Below are 12,698 nucleotides of genomic sequence, written 5' to 3' on the forward strand. Positions count from 1 at the left end.
ACACCTGCTTTCAATCACACTTACAGCCTCTATAAACAGACTCTGGACACAAACTCTTTGCGATGTAATGTTTGGTGTTCCTTACCCAAACTTACAAAGCCTTTTATTTCTATGATTGCTATTCAGATTTTGATCATGCTTTATTACATGTTTTAGGGATTTTTGAATTTTGTCCTTGTATTGCTGTTTGCTGAATGCCTGACATTTTGCTAGTTAGTTTCATGTTTGACAAGTTTGCCAGTTTCTAAATTTTTAGGCACTTGTCTTTGACTCTGTCACATGACACATACGCAAAATATCCTAAGCTAAATATTTATATAACAATCTAATTTATTTAGTTCAATATTATCAATTACCTGTGTTGTTTGTGCTTGGGTGATTTTTCTGATTTCTTGTATTCTGTGACATTTTTGAGTATGTTTGCAGTCACAGACTCCCATCAGCCAACGCTTTATGTCTTGGCTTGTTTCATTATGTGCAATGTGAAACCAAATCTAAACAAATGACAGACTTAAATCAATTTTGTTCTGATAGTTATTCAGTAAACAGACTATTAAAAAAAAAACGTGCACCTAATTTGCTCTATTAATTCAATTCAGTTCAATTTATTTGTCTAGCGCTTTTAACAATTCTCATTGTCTTAAAGCAGCTTTACAGAAGTATAGGGGGAAAAAAACAAATAAATAGAACGTTTAAAATTAAGTTACTATATATCTCTAACATTTATGTGAAGAGATGGACCAGGGAGGCAAAGCAGGAACTATAAGACTGTTTTAACTGCAATGATGGGAGTATCTTTGAGGCTAGATCTGACAGCCTGACAGCCCAAGATGTGTGTGTGCCAACCAAAACCTTCCTCAAATTCAGTAACAACAAGCCATGGTTCAAAGTCAAGCTGAAAAGACTTTGACATGCCAAGGAAGTGGAGGACAAAATTCTGTATAAGCAGGCCAGGAACCTACTGACAAAAGAGCTCAGAATAGCCAAAAGAAGCTACTCTGCAAAGCTGAAAACAGGTTTTCAGCTAACAACCCTGCATCAGTGTGGAAAGGCCTGCAAGACATCACAAACTATAAGAGATCACATGCTGGATCCCCTACAGTTTGCCTACCGAGCAAACAGATCAGTGGACGGCATAGTCAACATTGTACTGCACTACATTCTGCAACACCTGGACTGCCCAGGGACATACAGTATGCCCAGATTCTCTTTGTCGACTTTAGTTCGGCTTTTAATACAATAATTCGGTCTCATCAAAGATGACAATGAGTCTGCATACCGACAGGAGGTGAAGCGGCTGGTGCTATGGTGTAGTCAGAACAGTTTAGAGCTAAACACCCTCAAAACTGTGGAGATGATAGTGGATTTTAGGAAAGACCCCTCAACACTACCCCCCTTACAAAATCCAACAGCCCTGTGTCATCTGTGGAGGCCTTCAAGTTTCTGGGCACTACCATTTCCAAAGACCTGAAATGGGAGTGCAATATAAACTCCATCATCAAAAAGGCCCAGCAGAGGATGTACTTTCTATGCCAATTAAGGAAGTATGAATAGTCTGCCACAGGAGCTGTTGATCCTGTTCTACACTGCAGTCATTAAATCTGTCCTGTGCTCCGGTTTGGAGCAGCAACAAAACAGGAAAGGAACAGACTGCAACGCACAGTAAAAACAGCAGAAAAATTAATCAGTGCCCCCCTGCCCACCCTCCAGGACTTGTACGATACAAGAACGAGAAATCGGGCAGGAAAAATTACTACTGACCCTTCACACCCTGGACACAATCTCTTCCAGCTCCTCCCTTCTGGCAGGCGCTACAGAGCTTTGCTTACCAAAACTGCCAGACACAGGAACAGTTTCTTTCCCCAGGCAATCACCCTGATTAACAACTCACCATAATTATATTCCCTGCTTCATATCTATAAGTACTGCATTATCAGAACTGTCAGTCATCACATCATCCGTATAGGTTACACACACTACTGCTGCTGTATATTGCGCAAAATCATAATATTGAACAATATCGTTATTTGTACTTTTGAGAGTCCAACACAAGTGTCAGCACACTTGGCCAATAAACCTGATTCTGATTCTGATATCCCTATCCCTAATGAGTAAGCCCGAGGCGACGATTGAAAGGAAAAACTCCCTGAGATGATATGAGGAAGAAACCTTGAGAGGAACCAGGCTAAGGGAACTCATCCTCATTTGGGTGACACTGGACAGTAAATAATGTCAATGTAAATAATGTCATTTCTACAATTGTTTATAATAATGCAACCAAGAGCTCATGAAGAACTAATAGGTCAGCACAAACTTCACTAAAAGAGTTCACTATGGACCCAACACTTATTTCTTCCTATCAAAGTCAAAGCCCATCCACATCAATCCCATGAGTCACTGGCTGTTTATGAAATCAGCTATTACAGTTACACCAGCAAATTACAATATTTTATTCTGGTTTTACTAATGATTTTTGTATTTCAATGGCAGAATTTATGTCAATCAAACCTGCCAGTGTCTTTCTTGTTTTTCCTGCACCCATTTTAGCCCAAATTTGCACTACTTGCACTTCTTCTTGCCAAGAGCCCTTGCCAGTGCAGGTTTTCCGTTTTATTAATTGTGGATAACATTATAACATTATAGATGTAATCCAGAGGCAAGTCATGATTCTGGAAAGGGTCAAGTGATGAAGCTTTACATTTCAGACTTCAACTAATTCATACACTAGAGTCCATAGTGCATAGTGTAAGTGTGTAGTACGTCCTTCAGGACACAGCTTGGCTACACACTAGGCTACACTGAAACCCAAATTGACACTCCCATGCATTCTGAGTGGCACTCGAGAAGCAAGCAGGGTAGACGATACTGTCTTGTGCGTTGTACTTTCTTTCCTTTCTCTCTGGTGTAACCAGGCACTTCAGTCACACATCTGCCACTCCATCCCTAGTTCTTCCCCCACCATCTGCCAATGCTCAGGAGACACTGCAGCTCTGGCTCTAATTAGAGATATTTGAGCCATTTCACTATATTAGAATGAATGCAGCCTCATTCTCTCTCTCTAAATATGGAATCATTACAGAGAGGTCTCTTGAGTATAACTTGTCGGAGACAGACTACACTAGGGGAAAACATCATAGCACAGTGCACACACTTAGCCAGTCCACATAGATGAAGGCTAAAAAAAGACAAATCTATTTTTAAAGATTTCGCTTTACAACAGCAAGCAGTACAACAACAGCAAGCACACAACAGCACGAGAGGGAAAAGAAATAGCAAGTCTTACCTGATGCAGGTTGATCAAAACATCTTTCTCAGGGACATAGCCTCCTGTCGCCATGGGGACAGGGAGGGGCACAGCAGCAGAAGTGTGTGGGGGTCTGAGATCAGCCCTTCTCTTTGACTGTTGGGTTTGCAGTCAGCCTGTGGGGTGGCATAACCTGAAAATAAATAAATAAATAAATAAATAAATAAATAAATAAATAAATAAATAAATAAATAAATAAAACATGCACACATAAACAGACAATCACTACTGCAGCCGCTAAGTAGTACTGGATGTAAAAGCATGGGATTCAAATAACAAACACATCAGCCATTTCCCAACCAAAACCATATGTGTACACATTATGTGAAGCAAATCAGCAGATATAACACTGCAAGTACTTGACAAACACATCCATGTACTTGAAAACCTCCAGCTGTGATTTAATAAGTGTTTATTTACCACAGGCAGCTCTACATTAAGGACGTCTTCTCAATGGAGAGCAAAAAGCTGTGTGCTTTACCAGTCCACACCTCCATGTCATGTGAACAGCAAGTTTCAGGACAGCATGGGTGTGACTCACAAAGAGTGATTAAAGTTAACGTCAAACGGAAATCAAAACACATTTTTCTTCCATAATATGGCGTTTTATCGAGTTTTCGCTCTGTGAGATGAAGGAAAGGGGAGGTGAGATGACTTTACCTCCTCTCATTGATATTAATGTTTTTTTGCTCCCACTATATTATAAAGTGTCTCTAATACCTGTGTAGTTACACATAAAATATACAGGCAGTTAATATAACTATTGAGAATGCTTTAACTGATACACATGAAGCACATCTGTAAATAGACTGTAAAGTTCTTATATCTATATACTTATGTATATACACACATAACACACATAGGTGTATACTTCTTATATCTAAGAAAGTAGAGTGGTGGGTTAGACAGATTTGTTTGATCTGATAATGCATAAGATTTGATCATGACCAGAAATGAGTAAATTTACAGAGAATTAAAACAAAATAATCTTATGATTTTTATCTAAATTGTTTCAATTGAAAATCCTACTTTAAAGGGTGCTTAACTGCATTATGATGTTATTTTGAGTGTCATGTTGCAAGATATTCATATAACTACACAGTATTTGGAGAAATTGTGCATAAATTCTCTATGGTATGACATCAGAAAATAAGAACATGCAGCTAAAGGTTTTTACATTTTGAAAAAACATGTGTTATAAGAATATGGTACTGATAAGATGTGAAAATGCCCAAGGATATGAACCAAAAAGTTAAAGGTCAAATTTGCATTCAGACAATTTTTAAATGCTAGGAATTTTACCAGCACTTGGTCAACCTAAGGATTCCCTGGAAGAGTAGCAAAATACCTTCAGGACTATAATACATTATAATTTACTACTAGTGGCAGAAGTGTTGCATTGGCTTTTCAAAAACTGCATTATCATGCGTCTGTCTCATTTGTGCTGTACTTTCTTAATCACACCTGTGCAGGTGCTCAGTGACTGAATATGTACCACAGCTGAGCAACAGGGCCAAATTTAGAGCTCAGTGTGATTCATTTCAATAGTCTGGCAGAGAAAACAAGGGCAAAGCAATTCTCTCACCAAACATTCATCAGTGTAAATGTATTGTAAGGAAAAATATGTCAAACTAAGGCAAACACAGACCTAACTACTCAGAAAAAGGTTAAGCCCTGACAGTATCTCAGTCTATCTAGTATTTGTGCCCATTTGTGCAATTATAGCCAATCCAGCCAATTTGGGCCACATGACACAAAAAAACACCTTCATCAATGTGCCATCAATGAGGCAAGAGATCTGCTGGAAGTCAAGTATTCAACACCAATATTATCAGTGACATCAAAAAGGCAAATATAATACAAACACATACTGTGCATACAGACATAAGTCCCAAACACATTTGATCCATGTATTTATATCTCTGGGATGTTTACACGGATGTAGGACATCTGTTTCTTTCCCAGCCGCACACCAATCACTCTGCTTTTGGAAATGCTTTTGGTAGGAGTTTATTAATTGCTCCCAAGATAAGATGGCTTATGTGCACACTGGTACATTAATAGCAGTTTTCTACTTGGGATAATTGCAGAAGGCAAATGATTCACTAGAAAGAATAGCCTGCTCTATAAATATGCTTGACAAATAGATTCCCTGCTGCGTTTATTTGGTAACAACATAGAGAGAAGACGAGCAACTATTACCAATGAACTGTTGCTGAGTTCTAAGTCAAAGATTTTTTATAAGTATTATATCTGTCCATCACCATCAGTGTTATATTGGCCCATGCTGTTCTTGAATATCCCATTCCAAAACAATGAGCAAACAAAAAATATGCTGCGATAATAATAACCTTCACTCAGGTGAGGAGACCTGGGGCATGGCCAATATTCCAATTAATCAATGAAGTTGTGGTTGAGTCTGTGCAGACCAGTCAAGTTCCTCCACACCAACCTTGGCAAAACAAGTTTTCTGGGTCTGCTTTGGGCACAGGGGCAATGCCATGCTGGAACAGGCTAGGCCTTGGTGCCTTAGTTCCAGTTTAGGAAAATAATAAATGTTCAATAATGCAAAAGACTTTCTGGACAATTGTGTTATTCCAATTTTGTGGCAACAGTATGGGAGAAACCTTCATATTGATGTGGTCATCAGATAAAATCCATGAAATAGCTGTCAATATTATAAAAGTTATGCAAGGTACACAAGATTTCTAGAGAACATGGGCATTTGAGACAACACACACATATGTATATTTTTAAAAATTTAGTTTTCTCCACTAAAGGATGATTTTTATTTATTACCCTTAAAGCATCACTACAGAAGTAATGCCTTTTGTGCAAGAGCTATACAGTTTCTTCAGGTTTCTTTGAGAACATTCAGTATATCTGAATAAAGGCTTTTTCCTTCATCCGCTATGAACGTATCGTTAAAGACATCTTTCTTTGCAAAGCTAGTTGAGCAATTAAGTAAGGAAACATACAGAGAAAAATGAGAAAATTTACATCTCTGCCATTTGGAGCTCCATGAAATGATCATCAGGTTTTGAAGAAAAAAAATTTTCTTGGTCATTTTGAATATCAGCTGATTTCACCTCCTGCAGCCGTAAATGATTATTTGCTGCTGAAGCTTTCTCGGCACAACAATAACAATGACTTGGTAATGGCTGGTGTTCTAGGTACAACAACATTATTAGAGGTAATTATCAAAATTCACTATCAATACTTAGCTGGCAGTTGACCTGTGGTCAGAAACTGACGTTGATGAAGAGCTAGAAAATTTATATACGCTGTATATGAAAAATATTAAATTTAGTCTCTAACCATATACCTACTGAGTGGTATATTTGTCATATACAGAGACACAGAATCAGTTATGGGCTACCTGTTTCACTTGGATCAGTGTCACACAAACCATGTCAGAGACACAAAGAATAGTACATCAAGTGGTGGTCCTTTGTTGGTCTGAGGAGGCTCCTGTAACACTTTCAATCACATACACTTAACTATATACAAATTAAAAATGTATCTGCTTCCTGTATCTGCTCAGTGTTTGAATTTCACTTCCTCGTCCCTTCACTGAAGCTTCAAAGAGCTGCAAATGATTTATGAAGCATGTCAGCATGAGTTACCACATGGAACTGCTAAAATAACTCACAGCTACTCAGAAATCACATGATGGGAGCAGATACAAAAGAGAAGGAAATCATTTTGTGTTACTTTGTCTTTCCAATTTATTTTGAGACAACTAATGCCATGCAGATGATGAAAACTAGTTTACACATTTAAAAAAAAAGAACCTTCATTATGATCGCCATTATCATTTACATGATAGTACTTCCATTAGCATGAATGTATATATGGATTTTATTCAAAGTGCAACGCTTACATGAGTTCCAGGATGAGGTGCTTAGATTGGCAGGCACTGCTGCTACATAGGATGTAGAATTAATGGCTTTCTCAATGTATACATCTTGGAAATGTGCCAGAGACTTCCTCTAAAGTGCAAATCGGTCATGTTAAGGTCCACCTTTAGATATCTGTGCACATTAGATACATTTTGTTCCCCTTGGTTGGTTCATTGCTTATACTAAAAGCTTCTCGAGACCAACACTTGGGCCACATAAGCAATTTTAATAATTTAATGATGATTTTTAAATAATTCCCCTCTGGCTAGGGACTTTATGGAACTCCACTGCCACTCCCTATTTAAACATGTTATAAGTGTCTAACCCTAAATGACCTTGAAGCCATGCAGACATGGCACCGTTAGCATACAGCCACAAGGACATCTTAGTTACAGCACAGACTGGCTTTAGTCTCTATGTTTCTTGCTGTGTTCAGAGGTATCTCTAACACAGAGATGAAATTCTGGTTCATTGTTTCATCATTTCTCAGCTTATCACCCAATAGAGAGCAACCTAAATAAAGTCCAAGCTAATGACATGCACATGGTCAATAATTATCTAAGCACATGTTATATTAACGTACATTTAAACTGCACTCACAAACCTACAAGCTCCAGAACTACAAGCATAATGTGTGGTTAACATAGCATGTGTTTAGATAATTATTTGTAGTTGAGTTATTCATCAGTCTATAATTTTCCTTCCAAGAGGAGAAAACAAAAATATACAGAGACATCCTATTCACCATCATGTGACTTAACTATAACCTGATACTGACTCAGATAACACAACGGAATAGATTACTAGGCATGAGTGCTATACATCAAATTTATAACAACTTGTGGATGTTATACAATTAATTACCAAATCCAAATGACTGTTTAGTACTAAGCCACTCTGGTAAAACTGCCAAGCAAGAAAAATATAGTATTTGTGTTACGTGTTGCAAACCATTAAGACTGCAGTGGCTCATAAGTGCAAGGCTGCAGAAACAGGAATCCAAAGGATGTATACGCTAAAAGAACACTGAAGCTGAAATATTAACATTAAGTCACATTCTATCAAGGGCATTATTTAGATGCAGTTTAATATATCCTATCAACTTTGTACACAATTAATATGAGAAATCAAATGATGACTTATTCAGAAAAAAAGAATTACTCTTCATTGTAAAAGCATAAGTAACTGCACAATATTTTTTTTGTTTCCGTAGGTTAACTAGATTGAAAAATCTGCTATCATAATTAATTCATTTAGTCATAAATCAAATCACATAAATACTTCAGCACGGTCTCTTAATCTGTGCCGATTTTTCGACTCTGAGCTGTTCTTGCGTATTTGAGTGTGATAATCTCTGCTTACAGAAGCCTCACAGATCCTGATAACAGGTGTGATCACAGCACAGCACAATGAAAAATTACCTCACCTCTGTGTGAACATGAAAAAATTTCTATCAGTTCAGTGGCTGCAGCAGATTCATTGGGTTAACAGACTAGCACCTTTTCCATCTACCTGCAACAGCATCTACTGAGCCAAGAAGATCATCAGGGTGCCTTGCTCACATCATATAACCAGTGAACTCACACGTCTACACTTTCATGGACTGTGATCATTATAACATTGTTCATGATTACAGAAAATGGTGTGGTAGGATGATATTAATAATGACATAGCCATCGTCCTACCAGTTGGTGTAATAATAACTTTTAGCAATTGATCCTTAGCTTTTATTTGATTTTTGGTTAAAATTATATTTATTTTGAATTGGTGGTCATAAAAAATGGGATTTTAAAGTTTTAAAATACATCTAGTTGTGAATAAGGACTGTATTAGGATTAACATTTGTTAAATGGCTGATTTAAATGGTCGAGCTCTGCTCTGCCTGCCCCTATGGACGAGCTGCCACTGATAATAACTTCACCTATACATCTATTAATTCATATGCTAAAATGATTTATGTTACATTCACACATACAGTGACTCGCAGCGCCAAAGCAAGCAGAGACCATTCGTTTTCAATTAGAACTGGTGACTTCCACCAACTTGTGTGACAGCATACAGGGGTGAATATATGTGAGCGTGTCCAACAATGTGACATACAGTAGTAGAGAAAAGTTTCACTTTAGGCAAATACGGAGTTGCTTGTTGCAGTGACATGCAATGGAAGTGAAGACAGTAGCACGAACGTGATCTGTGACAAAAACACACATTGCTTCTCCTTAATATTGTATGATATGATACATGTATACACACATTAATAAACATTATTACTATGGCAACCGATAGTATGCTTGTTTTTTTCTGTTAGCTTCCTATATCTTCCTGGCTGTCTCCACAAATATATTGTCTGCTGATTGTATTTGTCATGTTGACATTTGCAATGTTACTATCCAAGACATCTAAAATATGCAAATAAACTAACAAACCACAATTTTAGTAACGGTTATTAGGATTGTGACCATCTATGAAGTTCCAGATATGATTCATGTTGATGTTTTTCAGTGATATAATAAAAAAAACTTTAACCATTACACGTTTACCAGTTTTTTTGTTTTCAATTCGCAATTTTATCACCACCCCAAAAGAAAGATGTAAACTGCAAACATGCTGCTTTTTTCTGTCCCTATTACTGATCATTTTAGCTCACCAGATGAATAGTTTTGACAATGCCTTAAAGGAATTGCTTTCAAACAATTAACAAGACACTTCCTAAATCATAGCCAGTTATGTTGAATAATAACACAACATCGGTGAATACCCAGGGGAAATAGTCAGAGCACTTATTTTCTTAAAAGTGTAACTTGACCTTGCTGAAACAAGCCTTTGTTAACTCGTAATGTGTGTAAGTGATACCAGCATACTCCCCTCCCACACTGTGTGCTGCTTTATGGTTGACCTTACATCCATAACACTTCCTCAAGAGTATGAAAACAATCCAAAATCACTATATCTTACTTTAACAGTGATTTATAACCATGTCTGCAGTGTAGGTTTCCTTTTTTCTGCCAGTACCGGTAACTGAGGACAAAAGTATACAAAACTCACCTACATCTGGCATACACTTTTCTCTAGCCAACAGAAAATGACTCAGCTACTGGGGAAAATAAACAAATTGAGATATGTTCTCAATCCACTGAGAGCTTTCCAGGTGATGAATATGTACTGCTGAGTTATTAACAAGCAGCTGGTGCAATAAACGAATTTGTATTTATGACTCATAGCTTAGAGCCTTCAGGCTGCTAAAGTGACCCAGACAACCACTCAAGGAATTTACTCTATTTAGAATAGTAATAGGCCTCAAAATATATCACTGAAATCAAATTATTCCATTATGATAAGAGCTGCTTTAGTATCTGTATGACTGGGACCATAACAGAATCACCCTAGCATACAGATTTGATTAATATTCAGGACTAACGAGCTGCCAACATCTACTAGCTATATTGGTATAGGAAAATACCAAAAATAGTTTTTGGAAACACCAATTCACTAAAGAATATAAGTTATAGGACATGAAAGATACACATTTGCTACTGGTAATGGTTACTTTCATTTTGCAGCAGATTTATCTGGAGGAACCTGTGAATTCACAAACGCTGGTTTCATCAAACCATAGAAACAACATGCGCGAGACTGTGGGCCCTTTGTTGGTAAAAAAAAAAAAAAAAATTCATCATATATATCACCTTCAACATGCTGCAAAATTCTCAGATGTCCATAAATGGTAAAAAAAAATGCACATACTGACCACTTAAACTTGAAAATGTGCAATCAATTAATTTAGTCATACAGTATGTTTCAATTTACAGCATTAGAACTTGTATTTCATTATCATTTAATCCTATTCATAGTTAACCTTGTCTCTACATATCATCAGTGCATACGTTGCACACAGCTCTCCTAACATTTATCTAAAAGATTGAGGACTCATGGAGCCCTTTTCAACAAAGGATGAGTGGTTGTCATATTCTGTTGACATACATGCAAACATTTAATTTAACTATAACAAAGATGTGCAAAACATTGCAAATATGATTGTAGTAGCATAACTCCGGCTATATGTTCATGGTGCAAAAAAGGGCATGTTGCATGATTTAGACTTCCCTATTATAAAGGAGGCTATTATCCATTTTAGGTATTGATGCACCAGTCCCAGATTTCCCACTGCTGTATTGACAGAAATCTTACACAAAACATCAGCAGGTGCACATGCTTTAAGGCAGTTTGTGTCCTGTAGTTGTGTGCAAGCTCTGTAAAGTCAATGAATAAGAAAATATGTCAGATCCAATCCAAAACCAGTCCAATATCTCAGGCCCGTATCGCCAAGGCATTGAATCAGTACATCCCTAGTATGTAGGGGGTATATATATATATATATAATATAAATATATATTAATATAAATATATATTATATATTAATTATATTATATATTAAATTATAATATATAATATATATATATATTGCAATCACTATGATATCACTGAAATATGTATTGTGACATAATTTATCATAATATTGATATGATATCGTTATATTGCCCAGCCATAGCTAGTTTCAACCTTATCCCGTTAAAGAGGTCAAGGAAAAACAGGAAAGGAAAATGCATTAAATTCATAAATAGTCTAATATTCAATATTCAGTGAAGAATGGATATAGTATACAAATACATAGTTTGGCATTTTTTGAATGACCACATCTATTTTCATTTAGTATATCATCAGTATATGAATAGTGCCACATAATTCCGTATATCCTTCATCAGCCTGTTCACTCCTCCTACATACTTCACCTGCCCCTGGTCCTACACGCATTTAGCCCTCTGCTTAACACACACGCTTAATAAACACATCTTTCTTCACGGCTACATTATAAAGAAGAGAGCTGGGGTGAGAGCGCAGAGCCCCGGTGCAGCGCAGCTGTCATTTAGGCAGAATGACACCGAGGTACAGGTCTTTAAGGAGGCGGCGCGTCTTCAGCATGTAAATGCACGAAGATCAGGCTGAATGATCTCCAGGACCGTGTTGAGAGCTGCATGAGCTCGCCTACCTGCATGTGTGCGTTTGGGTAGTGGTCTCGGCTGAAAGGGTGTGAAGACGCGCGGTCAGAGAGCGCAGCGCTCCCGAAGCTCCATGCTGCTGTTGATGAAGGTAATCTCCTCTCCTCTCCTCTCCTCCTCCTCCTCCTCCTCCGCCTCCTGATCGCCTGCTGCCGTCGTCTACAGACGTGAGAATGACGTCTGGGGATCACGTGATGCACAACGTCGTCATCTCCTACAAGCTTCCGAAATCTAGACGTGCTTAAATGTACATTACAGTATTGTGGATCCTTGTCAAATGTTGATTTTTTCGCAGTAAAAACTATGATCAGCGAACAATGCACTAGGTGCTGACAATTATGTCTAGTGAACAAGTTTATTAGATCTGGAGATACGCTCTCCTGTATGCATCCTTCACCTTGTATTATAAACTGTACTTTATTTGCATTATGTACA

At 37.5% G+C, this 12,698-nt stretch overlaps 1 protein-coding gene across 1 annotated transcript in view; it reads right to left on the reverse strand.

The window, feature by feature from the left end:
- The window catches only part of slc4a3 (solute carrier family 4 member 3), a 56,547-nt gene extending 44,131 nt beyond the window's left edge, over nt 1–12,416 (reverse strand). The window contains exons 1-2 of the mRNA XM_027164474.2: nt 12,254–12,416; nt 3,284–3,437 (exon numbers count right to left, since the gene is read on the reverse strand). Of these exons, the coding sequence (XP_027020275.1) occupies nt 3,284–3,337 (54 nt within the window). The 5' untranslated portion in view covers nt 3,338–3,437; nt 12,254–12,416. The remainder of the gene's footprint in view (nt 1–3,283; nt 3,438–12,253) is intronic.
- Nucleotides 12,417–12,698: the final 282 nt, after the last annotated feature.

Source organism: Tachysurus fulvidraco, chromosome 6, assembly GCF_022655615.1.
Source record: "Tachysurus fulvidraco isolate hzauxx_2018 chromosome 6, HZAU_PFXX_2.0, whole genome shotgun sequence".
Lineage (NCBI taxonomy): Eukaryota > Metazoa > Chordata > Actinopteri > Siluriformes > Bagridae > Tachysurus > Tachysurus fulvidraco.